General features: G+C 35.0%; 1 protein-coding gene across 1 annotated transcript in view; it reads right to left on the reverse strand.

The window, feature by feature from the left end:
* EYS (eyes shut homolog) overlaps positions 1-18074 on the reverse strand; it is a 1520124-nt gene that overhangs the window by 158346 nt on the left and 1343704 nt on the right. The window contains exon 18 of the mRNA XM_044675358.1: positions 16966-17138. Coding sequence (XP_044531293.1) covers positions 16966-17138 — 173 coding nt within the window. The remainder of the gene's footprint in view (positions 1-16965; positions 17139-18074) is intronic.

Below are 18074 nucleotides of genomic sequence, written 5' to 3' on the forward strand. Positions count from 1 at the left end.
TTCTCTCTCTCTCTCTCTCTCTCTCTCTCTTTCTCTCTCTCTCTCTCTCTCTCTCTCTCGTTTTCTCTACTTTGCATCAGCTCATGTGTCTTTCCATGATTCTCAGCATTCATTATGTTCATTTTTTCTTATATTAACAGTAATATTATTATACATTCCTGCCCCATAATTTTCTCAACTACTCCACTAACATCTACTTTTCCCCTCTGATTCTTTGTTACCACAAAAAGTGATGCTATAAATATTTTGCTATGTATGGACTCTTTCTTTTTATTGGTGACCTCCTCTGGGTTTTTTATTTCTTGATCTTGAACTATATTTTCTAACACAATATTTTTTCTCTGCCCTTGTAATCATTTTCTTATTGAAGTGACCAAGTACCAAGGGATATTAAATTCTTCATGGAATTTCTCTATTTTCTATACTGGATGTGGGCAATTATCTTCATGACTCCTGGTTTCCTTACACTTATAATGAACATTGCAAGACAAGATAAATCAAGTGTCCCATGTAATGATATTTCTTCTTGTCTTTGGGTATAAGATGAAACTAATATATCACATTTACTCCCTTCTTTGAGGAGAGAAACTTCAAGAGAACCTTTTAGTTAGCTGCAACTTCATGTTTTTGTAGTTCATTTATAGAGAGAATGTCAATAAAGATTTTATTCAATTCCTCTAATAGTGAATTAATTCTGGGGCTACCGACATAGATTTAGAATTAAAAGAGAACTGAGATCTCAATGAAACTCTCATTTTTTTTTCAGGTGCAGAAATCAAGGCCTAGAGAAGTGAAATGAATTAATTGAGGAAACACGGTAGTGTGCAGCAGAGGTGGGATTAAAACTCAAATTAGGCAAAGATTACATATTAAGAGTGTTGGTAGTTCAATTAATACTTAGAAATGTTATAAGAACTTTGTGGTTCTTATTGTCTACTATTATTTTTTTCTAATTAGTGTCCCTGCGGAATTAGCTTTGCTGCATAAGAATGTTGGGCCATTTGGGGGTGCCATTTTGGCCCATATGATTCATGACCTTATAGTTAATCTTCTAGTAATGATCCTTAGCTAGGAGAGTCCTTGTAAAGCAGACCTCAGCTGTCACTGAGTCCTGACCCAAAGCCTTCTCATACTGGTAGAAGCTGCTAAAGTTCATGCTACATTGATAAAGCCTTTGAGAATTATAAGAATGCATCAAAATGAATAATTGAACTGACTGGTCAAAACAGTAGAGCTGATGCAAACCAATTTCCAGGTCCCTAGTTCAAGTAATTACCAAAAAGAGTTAGAAGACTTATGATTCTTTAAAATTAATTGTCCAACCACAATTGATTGAGTGGCTCTCCTTCTACTATATGTGTTATAATAATAATAATAATTATTATTATTATTTGTTGTTATCTTTCATAAAGGCTAGGAAATTGGCACTGGAATCAAATAACAAGATTTAGAATGTGATGGAATCTTAGAAAGCACTGAATCCCACCTCTCATTATATCAGGATGGAAACTGAGACCTAGAAAAGTTAAGTGATTTGCTTCAGGCCATACAAATAGCAAGTTGAAGAGTAAGTTTTGAACACAGGATTTAGATTAGATATAACAATTTGAACCATCATCATTTTAATTGTTCATCAGGTCAATTTGGCCAAGTTATTGCTTTGGCTGACTTTTGAACTCAGTTGAATATTTATTTGAGCTGACGAAGGAGATTTGAATTGTTTGTGGTCCAATAAATAAGACGATAATGAATGCTATTTGGATAGTGCTTAAAGTTTACAAAGTGATTTACTTATAGGATCTCATTTGATATTTAGGACAACTCTGTGAAGTATATACTACAGGTATTATATTTCCCATTTTACAGATAAGGCAATAGTCTCAGAGAAACCGAGTTAATTTCCTATGGTTGCTGAACTATGGTGAGATATGAGATTTAAATGCAAATCTTCTTTACTTGAATTCCAACATTAATGGCAGAGGGCAATATAAAATGCTTTTCTTGGGTTCAGTCCATTGAATGCAATATATAGACTAGTCTCCACCTTGCAGAAGGTTGGATAGACTGGATAGCTATTCAAAGACTTGATCAGATCTCAGACAGTAAAATGCTCATTTCGAAGGAATGAATTTATGATAGCCACTAAAGTTCACTTCATACATAGGAGTGATTATTTACTCAATTTGGTGGGAGAGATTCAGACCTGTGATATAATTGGTGTAAGTAGTTCCCAGTGAAGAAATTTATTCCAACCACAAAGACCAGTGACTATTCTGCAGTGGATAGTCTTAGAAGTTATCTAAAGGCACTTAGAGATTAAGTGACTTGCCCAGGGTCACACCATCTACTTTGCATCTGATGTGAGACTTGAACATAGACCTTCCAGACTTTATGACCTGCTCTCTATTAGATCACACGGCCTCTCAGCTTAGCAGAATGAATGGGATAAATGATTTCTACCATAGTCATGAGAGTCTCAAGATTAATATGCATAAAGTTAATTCTAAAGTATTGAAATATGCCTTTACTCACCAATCTCTTTATAGTCTAGAGCAGTGGTTCCCAAACTTTTTTGGTCTGCCACCCCCTTTCCAGAAAAAATATTACTTAGCCCCCTGGAAATTATTTTTTAAAAAAATTTAATAGTAATTAATAGGAAAGATAAATGCACCTGTGGCCATCACCACTCTCCTGGATCATTGCAGCACCCACCAGGGGGTGGTAGTGCCCACTTTGGGAATCACTGGTCTAGAGAAAACAAATACTGATACTTAGACTGCTGTTTGTGATAATGAATATGTTTGCATGCCTACACAATTTAAGCTTCTTTTCAGATATTTGAGTATATCATTTACTTTCTAAACCTTTAATAACAGGAATGAATAGAAAACCATATCTACTGGAAAAGTTCAAAGTGAGGTTACTAATCCTTCTACCCACTGCACTTAATATCGTAAACCCAAAGACTCTCAACTCCATTCTCTTAGGAATTCTTGTTCATGTCTCACATTTGGCATTTTGAGTCAATGAACATATAATTCTATAACAGGGTATTTCTTTTTAACTTTCTTTTGCCATAATAATTTATGATTATCTTTATGATTTAAAGTAGGTAGTTACTAAATGTGTTTGGTTGATTATCTTAAAGAATCCTCTCCCTTTTTATGGTTTTCAGATGAAATTGGGGCCTAGAAACTTGCTTTAATCTGATCTATTATTCTGGCAAATCAGTTCACTAGAGGGAGAAGTTAATTCAAGAAACCTGAGCTTAGGAGGTTAATCACAAATAAGGCATAAAGTCATGATATAGAAGTGATGAAGAACTTCAATTTTCTGAAAAACTGCCTGAACTCTTTTTCTGCCAAAAGCAGAACTGGAAAATAAATTCTTAGCTTACTATGATAATTTCTTTCTCTAAAAGAATGAAGAAACAAAGAAAATTGTTCTTCTGGATCTGATTTCTGATTAATAATAAAGAACTGATTCCTGAATAGAAAAATGATGGGAATCTTGGGGAAAAATGATCATTCCATAATCAAATTCATAATAGAGGAGAGTATAGCAGGGCATAGCATCATATGTCCTTTAATTTTTGAGACCACATTTCAAAGGATTCAGAGGAAAGATTGGCAGGAATTGCTCAAATCAGAGGGGAATTTGGTACAAGAGGGATGAATGAAATTCTGAGGATGAAAACAGAAAAGATTCTGATGAGAGAAAAAAGAGAGAGCTGTCTAAAGAAGCTGACATGGATGTACCAGGGACTCATTGACCAACCTTGATTTAAAAAGGAATGTGATAAAAAATAGAGATAAGGACAGGTAATAGAGGATTAATACAAAAGAGTCACAATCTTATAAGAATAGTGTACTATAGCTCCTGGCTGACAATGAGCTATGGCTGACAAGGAACATGAATGAAAACAAAGAAAGGCTTTAAAAGTATACTACTGGCATGAGGAAGATAAAGGAAAGAATAGGACTATTGCTCAGGCTAGATAGGATGATAACACTTGACAGAGAGAAACTACTTAACTCTTATTTTGACTCTGTTTTCTTTGTTAAAAAGAATGACCTTTGGACTGAGAGGGAAAGAACAAAATTGGTTATCTAGAGTTGGAATCCAAGACAAAGGAGGAGATCATATGAGAACATTTAGCTTTCCTCACTAAAATCTCATTCCCTCAGGGCAAAAACAAGGGCAAGATGACCAGGGCTCATCTGTAAGATGGGAGAAATTTAAAGAGCAGAACATTTTTTAAAAACTTCAACAGAGTGTACAATTTAAAAATTGGCTGCAATTTTTATTTTGACAGCATTTTCACTCTTTCAGCAACACAAAAATTAGTCAGCAAGACTAATTTTGGGGAAAAGTTAAAATGAGAAAGTCACTGAATGGAATCCATATTCTTCCATCCTGGCAAGAGGGCTCCACTCCAGGTCAGATCAACTCCAACCTGACCATCACTGCTCTTCCTTGAATAGTGAAATCACCAATACTCATCTCAAGGTATCCCATGAAGGCTGGTGTCTGGATCTCCCTCTCCTATGATGGATTTCAGGACATGTTGGTGTTGTTTGCCTCAGGGGGCAAAATGACTAGTTATGGCTTTGCTTCAAATTATCTGGTCCTCATGAATTACTTCCCAGAGTACTGAATGCCATGACAGTAATGATTGGTGATTTATAAGATATTTTGGATAGTAGGGAAGGTTGTGAGATAATGGGAAAGGGCATCTTTAATTGTCCTGAGTTCAACTGCAATTTTGGGCAAAATTCTCATATTTTAATGACCTAGATTAAACATAGAAAGGCAAGCAATGATCAGAAGGAGCCAGCATAGTTTTATCAAGAACAGGTAATGTCAGGCAATCTTAATTTCCCCTTTTGATGGGGCTATATGATTTGTATATCAGAGAAATATCATAGACAAAACATGCCTAGATTTCAGGAAAAATATTTGAAAGTCATATCCTTGTGGACAAAATGGAGAGACCTGGACTATATGGTAATATATAGTGGCTTGAATGATGGGATTTAGAGAATAGTTACTGAAAGGCCAATTTAATTTGGAGGGAATGGGGGTAGCTGGGTGGTTCAGTGGATGGAGAGTCAGGCCCAGAGATGAGAGGTTCTGGGTTCAAAGCTGTGATTCTGGGCAAGTCACTTAACTCCCATTACCTCGCCCTTCTCAATCAATAATGCGATATTGATTCTAAGATGGAAGGTAAGGGTTTAAAAAAAATTGGAGGTAGGGCTCTAGTAGAGTGCCCCAAGGGATGTACCTCAGGCACAGGTTGGACCAGAGAAGCTCTGGGCTCCTTTCAGGCTTAGATTCTTTGATTCTATGAGTTTGGTGTAAAATTATCACCTTAAATAATTTTCACTGAATTGAATGATTACGTTGCTGAGTTGACCAAACCTGACAATTGTTTTTGGTGGCTTGAAGAAGTGCTGTGATAGAGGAGCTTCATTCATTCATTTTATATTTTTTAAAACTATTGCTATTAAAAACAGACTTTTAAATCTATTAGCATTTTCAGTTATAATTTTAAGGCTCATAAGGAATCTGGATGTATAATTTGATAATGTAGAGAATTTCCCATACAGAAAGTCCCTCTATTATTGGAGCCTGGTAGCTCTTCTATAACTTCCATTTCTTGCCTGGATCTCTTGAGAGGATCTCTGACATATCCAAGGTCACACAGCCAGTATGTGAAAGAGACACGACTCAGACCTAGTTCTTCCTGATTTCTCTATCTTCTCTTCTACACATCTTTAGCTAAAATTATAGACATTTACATTACTAACTATGACTAGGAAATACATATTTTTTCTGTCAACCTGCACCTATATAAATATAAATATAAATGTAAATGTCTTTTAAGGGCTAAATGAGCAAGATTTTCCACTTAAAAAAAAACACCCAGACTAAGATTTCATAAAAATTTAGGTGAATTTGAAATCAACTAAGATGCTGACCCACTTTAAAGGAGGACTAATAGTAACAGAAATGTCAAAATGACCAACTCGTTACAAAATGGGAAGAATACAATAATGAATGCATTTAAAAGCTGTTTGTTCAGGCCTTAATAACTTGGCTTTTATGACACTGAAAAAGAGAATAAGGGCAGCATAACTAGACTCCACTGGCATAGAGCTTTGTTCCTTTCAGAAGCATTATGGTACAAAGGAAATAACACCAGTTTTAGAATTGGGTTTTCTGGATTTAAATACCACCTCTGTCACTACCAATATGACCATGAGCAAGTCATTTAGCTTCTCTGGGCCTCGGTTTCTTCCATATAAAAAAATATCAGGCTTTGTGGCCTTCAAGTTCTCATCCAGCTCTAAAGTGATAACCTTATGATACAAAATATTTGGAACATGGAAAAGTATCTAGAGTACGGAAATTGGAGTCAAGGAGATCTGCATTAGAATACTACACTTTTTTACTAGCATATCATAATTACTTTGAGTCACAGTTTTCTCATCTGAAAAATGGAGATGATAATACTTATTGCCTCATAAGGTTATTGTGAGGACCAAATAAAATAATGTTTATGACATGCTCTGCAAATTTGAGTGAGATATAGACTATTAATATTATTATCAAAATTATTAGTGTTATTATGAGCTTGAGCTCATAATTACCTTTTGAGACAAATATGTAAGAATATAAGCCATTCTCCAGTTGACAAATGGTTAGATGATATGAATAGAATGTTTTTAGATCAAGAAATCAAAGCTATATGAAAAATGTACTTGAAGGAATATGCAAAATGCTTGAAATCATTGTTAATTAGAGAAATACAAATCAAAACAATGCTAAGATATCATCTCACACCTCTCAGATTGGCGAAGACGATAAAAGGACAAGATTACAGATGTTGGAGGGGATGTTGAAAAATGGGGACACAGTTAGTAGAACTCTGAACTGATTCAAATATTTTGGAGAGCAATCTGGAATCATGCTCAAAGAATAAGCAATAGTACCATTAGATTTTATTCCTAAAGTGATCAGGAAAAAAGGAAAAGAACTTCTATGTTCCAAAATATTTACACCAGTTCCCTTTATGGCAGCAAAAAAAAAAAATGGAAATTGCATCAGTTGGAGAATAGCTAAACCACGTGTGGTGTATGATTATTAGGGAATACTACTGTGCTGTAGGAAATGACAAGCAGGTTAATTTTGGAAAAAAACGTGGAAAGACCTACACGAAATTATGAAGAATGAAACGAACAGAACCAGGAGACTATTATACACAGAAACAGAAATATTGTTGGAAGAATGACTTCTGTATATCCAGTTAGAGAAAGAACTGATAAATAGAAATAAGTAAGACATAGTTATATATTTATATATATATATATATATATATATATATATCTTTTTTGTCAAATGATGCATTCTCTAATGGGGGAGAAGAGGAAAGGAGGGAATTAACTGAGTATTTTAATGTAATGAACAACCACCCCCTTTCCCCAAACTTGAGCTGAGGTTATAATAATAATCATGGGTCTGATGCTCACTACCTATATGACCTTGGACAGATTACTTCAACTCTGTGGATATAAGTTATGTTATCTGTAAACAAAGGGGTTCACTTTTCATCTATGGCCTCTATAGACCTCAGTTTTCTCATTTGTAAAATGAACAGGTTGAACTAAAAGGAGGCTAGAGTCTTTTCCATCTCTAAATCTTTGATCTGTTAGGTTTGTTTTATACTTGAGGTAGGTAAATGACTAAAGAGGATCCAGCAAAACATTTTATTACCTATTGACATTATTCATCCTTATCCTTTTTCTGATTATCTATCACCATCATAAAAGATGGAAGCTACGTGGCAGAATGGATAGAGTACTGGACCTGGAGTCAGGAACACCTGAAACCTCAGACTCTTATTAGCTATGTGACTCTGGTAAGTCACTTAGCCTCTTTCTGTCTGCCTCAGGTTCCTAATCTGTAAAATGGGACTAATAAGAGTATCTGCCTTCCAGAGTCATTGTGAGCCTAAAAGCAGATTGTATTGGTACAGTGTTTTACAAAACTTAAATCATTAGTTAAATATTATTATTACTAGTTATTATTGTTATTATTATTAGTATCATTGAAATTTTTTTGGTATTTTTATGTTATGCCTAGAGTCTGAATTCTTGTATTGTCTGTGACAAGTAGTCTCTAGACATCCTATAAAATGTTTGAACTTTACATTTGGCCTGTCACACATATTTACCCAGGCACTAATCAATTTTCTATTCCTGTGGAGAGCTATTTATATATGGCAAGTTTGTTTGTACCCACATTGCTTGGGAAACTGTGAATAAATCACATTAATGTAGCTCTCAAATTGACCAAGCATAGCCTGATGGATATGGTAGGACCTGACAGTATTCATTTCTAGAAGAGCATATTTACTGTTGGTGAAAGGCCCAGATTGACAGACTGACACAGTGAAATTCTCTGGCGAGTTTTAGGGTGAATGCAATGGCAGGACAGGCTGTAGTGCATGGCTGGCAAAATCAATATGCCCCAGCTATCTTCTGGAAAGAGAATTTCATATTCAGGAATAATCTATCCCCTTTGCTTGAAACTCTTAATCAGCAGTAGCTATAATGCTGGGAAATAGGAGAGTCACCTGAGAGACCACTCTGCTAAGAAGGTGAAAGCACACTTTGAAACTCTGAGCCTGTATTAGTCTGGATTAGAAGGGCTCTGAAGGAGGTCTAGTATTGGAGAATCCTTTTCAAGGATTCACAGGAATTGGCTGCATGATAAAATGGATAGAATGATGACAGTGGGGGCAGGGAGATATGGGTTTGAATTCTGTCCTAAAATTTAGTAGTTATGTGCTTTTGGTCAAGATCTTTAACCTTAATGCCTCAGTTTCCTCATTTGTAAAACAAAAATAGTTAAGACTTGCAGCACTTACTTCATAAGGTTGTTGTAAGGTTTAAATGAGATCATATGAATTTCATTCGTAATAAATTCTAAAGTGTTTATTTTATTTTTTATTTTAATGTGATCAGAGTATTCCAGTTAATCCAAATTTTAGAAATTTTCTTAAAAGTTATTTTAAAATTTAAAATTATTTTCAATGATCAATGATTTATTTTTTTCCTCCCTCCAACCCAACCATTCTCTAAAGGAACCACTCCTTATTTTTTTTCCCATGAACAAATACACATAACAAAACAAATTCCTCAATTGGCCATATCCCTAAAATGTGACTTATTCTGCATATTTTGTTTATTACTTCCATCAGGAGCAGGTAACATTCTTCATCAATAGGCCACTGGAATCATGGTTGATTAGAATGCTTAAATCTTTAAAAATTAGTCATATTTAAGATGTTTTCATTATAGTATAAATTGTCCTCCTGGTTCCACTCGCATTTCTCTGCATTATTTCATATAAGTTTTATAAGGTTTCTTTGAAACTGTCTCTTTTTATAATTTTTAATATTTCATTATGCCAATGTATCAACATTTGTTCCACCATTTCTCAATGGATGGAAACTCCTTTAGTTCTAATTCTCTGACAGATCTAAAATTATTGTGATGTCTCAATACAGTTTTGAACTCATTAGAGAATATTGCTCCTCTTCATCCAAATCCCTTGGACTTGAACACCAAGAATTGGCTCACACCATCAAATTGGTCTTTATTTAAAGCTTTAAGGTTTCTCAAAGACTTTACAAGTATTATTTAATTTGATTTTCATAACTATCCTGAGAGGTAGCATTAAGATATTGTAGTACCCACTTTACATATAAGGAGACTGAGCCTCAGAGAGGTTATGTGACTTGCACTGGACACATAGCTAATAAGCTGTGGAAATGAATTCTGAACCCATCTTGCCTGATTCTAAGTCCAGTACTCTTTCCCAATGGTTTCCATCCCCCTACACCATTTCACTTAGCTTTTTTTCTAATAATACTAGTAACAAAAACAATAACTGCCATTTATATAACATCTTAAGTTTTACAAAGCTTTTTGTGAATGTGACTTGCCTAGGGTCACATAGTTATTAAGAATCTGAAATTGTATTTGGATTCTGGAGAAAATGGATAAAACCTAGATTTTGCGGGTTTGTAGAGAATATCTCCTCCCAAAAGTAACTTCAGAGGTCAAAGAAATAGCTTTGGAGTTGTATTAGAGACCTTCGGGTTGTCAAGGACAGGATGAGCTTTAGTCTCTTGAAAGAGGTCTCTACTATCTTTCCTGTCTATCAGGATAATGTGATAAGACTAATGTTTTGTAAGTTAATCATCTCACAGAAAAAACTGATCTTGGCAATTCCAGAGATTCCAAAGTTAACATATTTTAATCTTCAGGTTAACATATTCTCTCTCCAAATCATCTAATATCCTGTCCCTATTACTCAACCTCCCAAATGAGGAAAGTAGCTGTGCAGTCTGACAAGCTTCTTTTTGGCACTGGTGATATTTTCTTAAGGCTCTCCATTAACTTTATTTTCTGGACATACCTCTTAATGTGTTGACCTCCAGTTAAGTGGACCAAGGGAGGAACTACTCTCTGGGAGTTTCTTAGGATTTCTTAGGCTAATGAATTCCACCAGGGAACTCAAGTCTTCTTGTATCCAGGTTCAGAGCTCTACACTCTGTGCCAACTAACAATAATACTAATACCTTCCATTTAGATAATATTTTATATTTTTCAGAGCACTTTCATGTGCACCCCATGTGATTCTGCTAAGAGCCTTCTAAATCCGGGAGGTTATTATACCTAAAGAAAGTAGCTCAGAGGAGTTAAAAGTCAAGTCAATGTACCTTTTCAGTATCAGATTTATTTGACTAATAAGAACATGGGAGTGACCACACAATTTGTTTTTGATAAATAGACAAATTTTGATCATAATTTCTCAAAATTTTACAACAGGTCAGTGATTCATATGGGAACATCAATATGATTAGGCTATCTATAGCAATCTATTTACATCTAGCTATATATCCATCTGTTTAAAAACCCTTACCATCTGTCTTAGAATCAACACTATGTATCAGTACCAAGTCAGAAGAGCAGGAAGGACTGGGTAATTACAGTTAAGTGACTAGCCCAGTGTCACAGAGCTAGGAAGTGTCGGAAATCAGATTCAAACCCAAGACCTCTTGTTTCCAGCCCTGGCTCTTTATCCACTGATTTACCAGCTATTCCCATGCAGGCTATTTTTGATTTGGTGCTTCTTTCTTCCTTTTTATCCTTCCTGTAGGCAAAATTCTAAGAGGGGAAAAAAGTGATGCCCTTTTCTATAATTATTCTGTTATTTTTAGAAAAAATATATATCTTTCCTCTTTTGCTGCTCATCAGGATACTTGTTTTAACATTCAAATGATCTGACCTTTGATTTCTCTAGTATATGAAATTTCCATTTTGGGCAATCCCTTTTTCAATGCAGAGTGCAATGCTGTCTTAGCGAGCAGGAAAATATGCATATAGGTTAAGAGACTTTCTTGGTTATAATATTCCCATTAAACAACAGAGGCAGGAATTTAACGCATGTCTTCCTGACTTTAAGTCCAATACTTTGTCTATAGCAGGCTACCTCTATACTTGTTTTTTAACCATAGAAATAATACCTTATGCTCCTGTAATACTTTTCTTTTGACATCCCAAAGCACTTTGATACCTTATCCCCTTCCATCCACCCATCCATCCATCCATCCATCCATCTGTCCATCCATCAACGACAATTTATTAAGGCCTAGTAAATTTCAGGAATTCATTGATAAGGCCCTGGGGATTAAAAAAGTGAAAATACCCTTTATTCTACCCTAAAGTCATTGATTTATAAATAATTAAGTTTGCCAGAATATGGTGTCATAAATAACAGATTATTTTTTCTGCCCTTGCAGTAGGGAGTTTTGAGGGCCTAAAGTCAAGATTGTGGGACTCTCTGATGATGAACAGAAATTAACACATTAATAAATCAGAATAGATGGTTAAACGAATTCTATTCAATGATAAAATTCATGTAGGCAAAAGTTTTCCTTTTGTGATGCTTAACTACTTAATTAGCTACCATCTATCTGTTGCATAACCAAAGGTATCCTCTCCTACTGGTAGTAAAGATGTGTCCTCTGCAAAGGAAAGCTATATCATTAACCAATGAATGTATAAGCATTTATAAGCCTAATTAATGACTGATCAGTAGATATTTCAAACAAGCTTTTCCTCAGTAAATAGCTTCAAGAAATATCTTTCCATCTATGCACAAAAGAAATAGGTATGAATTATTTACTAAACAAATCATCCTGACCTTGCTTTCTGGGTACTGTCTCTTTGCAGAGATTAGGAATAAAGGAAATTAATTCAGTATTTTAGTGAATGAGGAAATCAGGAGCTTCAAGGCCGTTTTGAAAGAACATTTCAGTGTTCACTTAAATGCATTTTTTTCCAAGTATAGCTTTTTTCTACATGCCAGTCATACATTTCTCCCTGTGCATTGTAGCTAATATTGAAAAAAACAATGATAAGACAAGCAGTTGGTGCCTGCTTCTCCACTGGGTACAAGGAAAGGTAACTCACTCTGCACTTCAGTGAATAGAAAAAGCAGGCAAGACCAAAGTCTTCCTTCTGCTGCCAAGCAGGAGAAAACACTACCCTAGATTTCTTCTCTTGACACAGTATCCCTTATATCCTTTCTCTCCTCTTGGATTTGGGTCTAATCTTTCAATACTTTGTTACCAGTGATTTGAAAATGTAGGATTTAGGAGATCAGGGACATTGAGGATAAAAGAAAAGCCAGTAGATGTAACAGCTGTTGAATTAAGGAGAGAAAGCTGGATAATAACAGAACAGAATAATATCAAGAGTTATGAGCTTACATGACAGAAAATTCCATGTACTTGAAGTTTGCCATTACAAAATGCCAGCATGACATTAAGCTGCTTTAAACATGCTGGTGATTATCCATCTTTCTTGAGCATCAATTCCTGACCCTATTTCTACAGTCCTCTAGAATGTCTCTAATCATTTTGAGAAGTGTCATAAAATTTAAAAAAATTATTTAGCAATTATAGGGCAGGGAGCACTTTTACAAGGGATAATGGCAAAGTTCTTCCAATTTCTTTCCTCTTCACCAACCAACCCCCTCAGTAGAACTAATTGATGATTTATTCTAGTTCTTGAAAACTTTAGGAAACTCAGCATTAAAGCGAACCCAATTATGAGCATGAGATAAACTGGTGATAAGGCTTTCATGGAAGGGTAATAAAAATTAGGGAATTTTTTGGATTTCTCCTCCCTCCTCCAGCATTCTAACTCCCAGATATTCTAATCAGTCAAATCTGGCATATTCTCTCATGATAACAGCTCAGCTATCTGTTTACTCTATTTTCACTATCTTCTTTTTAGTTTGTATTCTCATTTTAGTGAGTATTCCTTAGACCAGTGATGGGCAAACTTTTTAAAGAGGGGGCCAAAGGAAAGGAAATGCTCATCTGTCCATCTGTTTCTAAGGCAACTCTTTCAAAGTTTCATTGTACTGTATCCTACTCATTGTATTTGTCAGATTGGGAATAATGTCACCTGGCTGGATAGAACATTTCAGGGGGTGCAGTAGTTTGCCCATCACTGCCCTAGACTGTTGCTTCTGGGTCTTAACTGTTCCCTTTTTCTCTTAACTTCTATTTATCTTACACTTCCTGATCCATCTTTCTTATGCATAAATCTGATCATGTCATAGTTCCACTCAAAAATCTTTAGTGACTCTCCATTGCTTATTGAATCAGTTCTAAATCCCTTAACCTGTTATTCAAGGTCTTCCACAACCTGATTCTAATGTGGTCTTTGTCTTATTTCACACTAATTTACAACAAAAAGCATCACAGTATAGTAGAAAGAAGCTTTGTAATCAAGAGGATTGGGTTCATATTTTGTCATTGATGCCTGTCATCTTTGTAATAGAGGCACAGTAGTGGACAGAGAGCTGGATCTGGAATTAGGAAAATCTGAATTCAAATATAGACTTAAATATTTATTAGCCCTTTGAAGCTGGGCAAGTCACTTAATATCTATTTTTCTCAGTTTCTTTAACTGCAAAATGGGGATGATAACAGCCTATACCTTCTAGGGCTTTTATGAGAATAAACTGAGATAATATTTGCAACCTGCTCAGCACAGTGTAGGTCCTTAATAGATGCTTGTTTCCTTCTTTTCTCCCAGTGTGACTTTGGGGAAGTCTCTTCACTCTGATGGACCTCAGTCTTTTCGTCTATATCAAAGATGAGATGAACTCTATCCCTTCTGAGGTCTTTTCTAGTTCTACATGAATGGTCCTATTACCTTTCAGAAGCATTAGCTAAACATTTAGACTTGACATATTTAGATTATTCTCTGCACTCCTTCATTTCTGTCCATTTACTCATACTGTTCCTCATGTCCAGCAATTTAACACCCAACATTTTTGAGGTGAAATACTGTTCAACCTTCTAGATTTAGTTCAATTGCTATCTTTTCCATGTGACTTTCTATATCTTACTCATCTCTACCTCAGACCTTATAAACCCAAGCAATCCACTTCAGCCTTCTCAGTAGCAGGATAGGTGTGAGTCACCAATCATGTCCTGTCTGATGTTTTATGAATCTATCTTCTTTTAATTCTGACTTTTAGGCACCTTTATACTTTACATTAAAAAACAAACAAACCCAAAATGAAACCCTTACCGTCAAAACTAAGTATCAGTTCTGAGACAGAACAGTAAGGGCTAGACAACTGTGGTTAAGTGACTTGCCCAGGATCATACAGCTAGGAAGTGTCTGAGGATAGATCTGAATCCAGGTCTTTCTAATTACAAGCCTGGTGCTGCCAAGTTCTCTATCTTATGAACTCAAATCGAAAGATTCTCAATTTTTAATAATTCTATCATATCTAAATAAGAAATTTGAATTTTTTTTAAACTGAAAATGAAAGTCCATAGGCTTTGCAAGTTATATTAGCTATGTCTATAGTTGCTTGTCTCTTTTACCTTTACGCCTACAAATGAACAGAATCATGGAATCTCAGATTCTTTTGTCTATATTGTGTATGCTTTAGGAATTATTTGACTACTTCTGCTTCTTTTTAAAATATTAGTTCAGTTGCCTTCATGTTTATGTTGATCATATTAGCTTTGGTTTACTTAGATGAGAAACTATTAATAGGCAGAAACGATTTGCTTACTTCATTTTGTACAGGATATAAAATAGTAACAACAATAGCAGCAGCTCAGATTTATATAGCATTTTAGAGTCTACAAAGTACTTTCCTCAAAACAACCCCAGAGGAAATAATGCAAGTTTTATCATCCTCATTTTATAGGTGGTGGGACTGAGATTTAAAGAGTTTCCATGATTTGCTCAGCAACACATGTCCAGTTAAGTAGTAGCTAGGCTCCAAACCATGTGTTCTGATTTTAGGGTCAGTACTTCTGTAAAACCAAAAAGCCTTTCTATATGTTTGGTGCCATATCCATTAACCAATCAATCCACAAATATTTTTTCAAGTATTTACTAAGTACCAGAGACCGTGCTAGACTTTATGGATATAAATACAGAAATTAAATAGTTCCTTTCCCCAATGGGAAGAAAACAGCTCAGTTGCTACTTTTTCCATGTGTCTTTCTATGTCTCACAGATCTCGACCTCAAAACTTCCAAATGTAAGCAATCCACAAGTTTTAGCCTTCTCAGTAACAAGATTACAGGTGTGGACCACCAATCATGGCATGTTTTATGACTTTATCCTCTTTTGATCTTGTATGCATATATTATTATTATATGCATTATATGTATGCCTAACATATAAGTAAAATATGTACTTATACGTATAAGTAAATGCAAAATATATACGAAATAATTTGAAGAGGCACTAATATTTTTAATATTCTGGAGAAATAAAACAGATGAATATCATTTTAAGAATTGGAAACATCATTAATTGCCCATTAATTCTACCTTAGTCACCATTTTATCTTGTAGATAAAGGTTTTGCAGCTATTCAGGGATAACATGTCTTTTTTCTTTCTGGACATCTGACAAAAAGGTAATAGAAAATAGTGGAATGTTTACTGTGCCAGGCATCATCTCTTCCAAATGAGGAGGGAAACATACAGTATTGATGACTCTGGGCCAGCAAGGCAGAGGACAAGAAGGAGGGCATACTTGTAGGAACCAGATTGCATGCCAAAGAAAAGTGGAACTTTTCAGTAAAAAGTGAAATCTGAGCCATAAGTTATTAGGATTTGTTTTGTGTTGGATTAAGGTGATTAATTTTTATCTATTATAATATCTTTTCTTGTTTTGCCTAAAAGATATGTTCTTAGAAAACTGTTCAAAATATCATTATATTTGAACCATACATTGACTCTACCAGGGTGTGAGAATTTATTATGGAAAGCAATTCTATGAGTATCATTTTGTAAGGCTTGGTTTTCACATATTGAGCTTACTTACAAAAGGGGCACAATGGAATCATTTTATGATTTAAATTATTAGCACACGTTAGCAGCACCAAGAGTCGCACCATCTTTGAACACAAAAGATAACAATACATAAAAATTTCCCCCCACATTAAATTGTCTCACATTGCTAAACAGATGTGAAATCATGCAATTAATCTTATGTGCTACTTTTGTCTTTCCTTGTGATTCTTCTATCAGGGCTTTCAACCTTGAGATTGAAAAAAAACATCCACAGAGACTATACTCAATCCTACTTTAGGGAAAACACTTATTGTCTTCTTTCCTACTTGCTTGATATGCACAAGAAACACCTGTTCATATAAAACTCTCCCTAATGGATCTTGACTAGCCTTACTTAAAAAGGAGCAAGAAAAGAACATAGATTTTGTCATCTTTGATCAGAGGCAGTTCACATTTTTTATTAGCCTACTATCTTCTTTTCATTTTCCATTTTCTGCTGATTGCCTACATAGTTTCTGTTTTTAGTGTTTCTATCGTTCTTACCATCAGTGCAGAGGACTCCAGACCGTCCATAGGGACAGAGGCAGACAGCATCTCTGTTGGATTTTGGAATACATGTAGCACCATTTCCACATGGGTTGTTTTCACAAGTTGCAAATTGGCACAGCTTCCCTGAGAAAAGCTGCAGGCATTCACAAAGCCAGTTTTCAGTGTCACTGGAAGGAGGGAAAGTGGAAAAAAGAAGAAAAATTCAACAGAAAGTAGTAATTATCTGATACTTATCTTCTTTTAATGTAATCTGTGATTTCATTAGTATAGGGAATGTCTAATGAGGAAACTCCTACCAATTTATATCAGCAACTACTCACAACTCAGTCTTAGGTTGTTTTCTGGGCCTCTGAGAGCTTAAATGACATATAAAAAACCCTGTAAATGATGAAGATAGGACTTGAGCTCAGATTTTCCTGACTCTCAGGCAGTCATATCCCCATTTCTCTCTTCTTGCTTCTCCTCTCTGTTATTTCCTATTTGTCTCACTTTTCTCATTATTTTAAGGAAACTCTTCTTAACTTGTTTTATGTCATGGACCTTTCGGCAGTCTGATTAATCCTATGGGCCTTTTGCAGAATAATATTTTTATGAATAAAATTCAATACATAGGGTTACAAAGGAAACTGTATTGAAATATAGTTATCAAAATTCTAAAAAAAACCAAAACCAAACCAAAACCCAAAAAAAGTCATGGATCTGAAATTAAGAATCTTTTGTTTTAGGGAAACATCTTATTTGCAAACTGATTTTAAAAAGTTATGATACTCCACCATATTCTTACTTTTTATTTTAACATATATGTCTTCTCAGCTATGCCCTATGTGCTAGTAACAGATTAGCACCTTACCAGATTATCTGATGCCACAGGTCTTACTTTAGGGGCTGCCCATTTTTACTTTTTAATTTGTCCCTCCTTTGCTTTCACACTGGGTGCTTCTTCCAGGCCTTCTCATTAAATATTTGTGGCATTGTCTCAGTGGAAAGCATCAAATAACAACCAAAAGAGAGCTCTTTTCTTAGTTTCAAAACAGAAAATTTTAAACACAAGATAAACCCCATATATTAAAGGGAAAATCCAAACTCCAATAAGTGTAGGACTT

Source organism: Gracilinanus agilis, chromosome 4 (assembly GCF_016433145.1).
Source record: "Gracilinanus agilis isolate LMUSP501 chromosome 4, AgileGrace, whole genome shotgun sequence".
Classification (NCBI taxonomy): Eukaryota; Metazoa; Chordata; class Mammalia; order Didelphimorphia; family Didelphidae; genus Gracilinanus; species Gracilinanus agilis.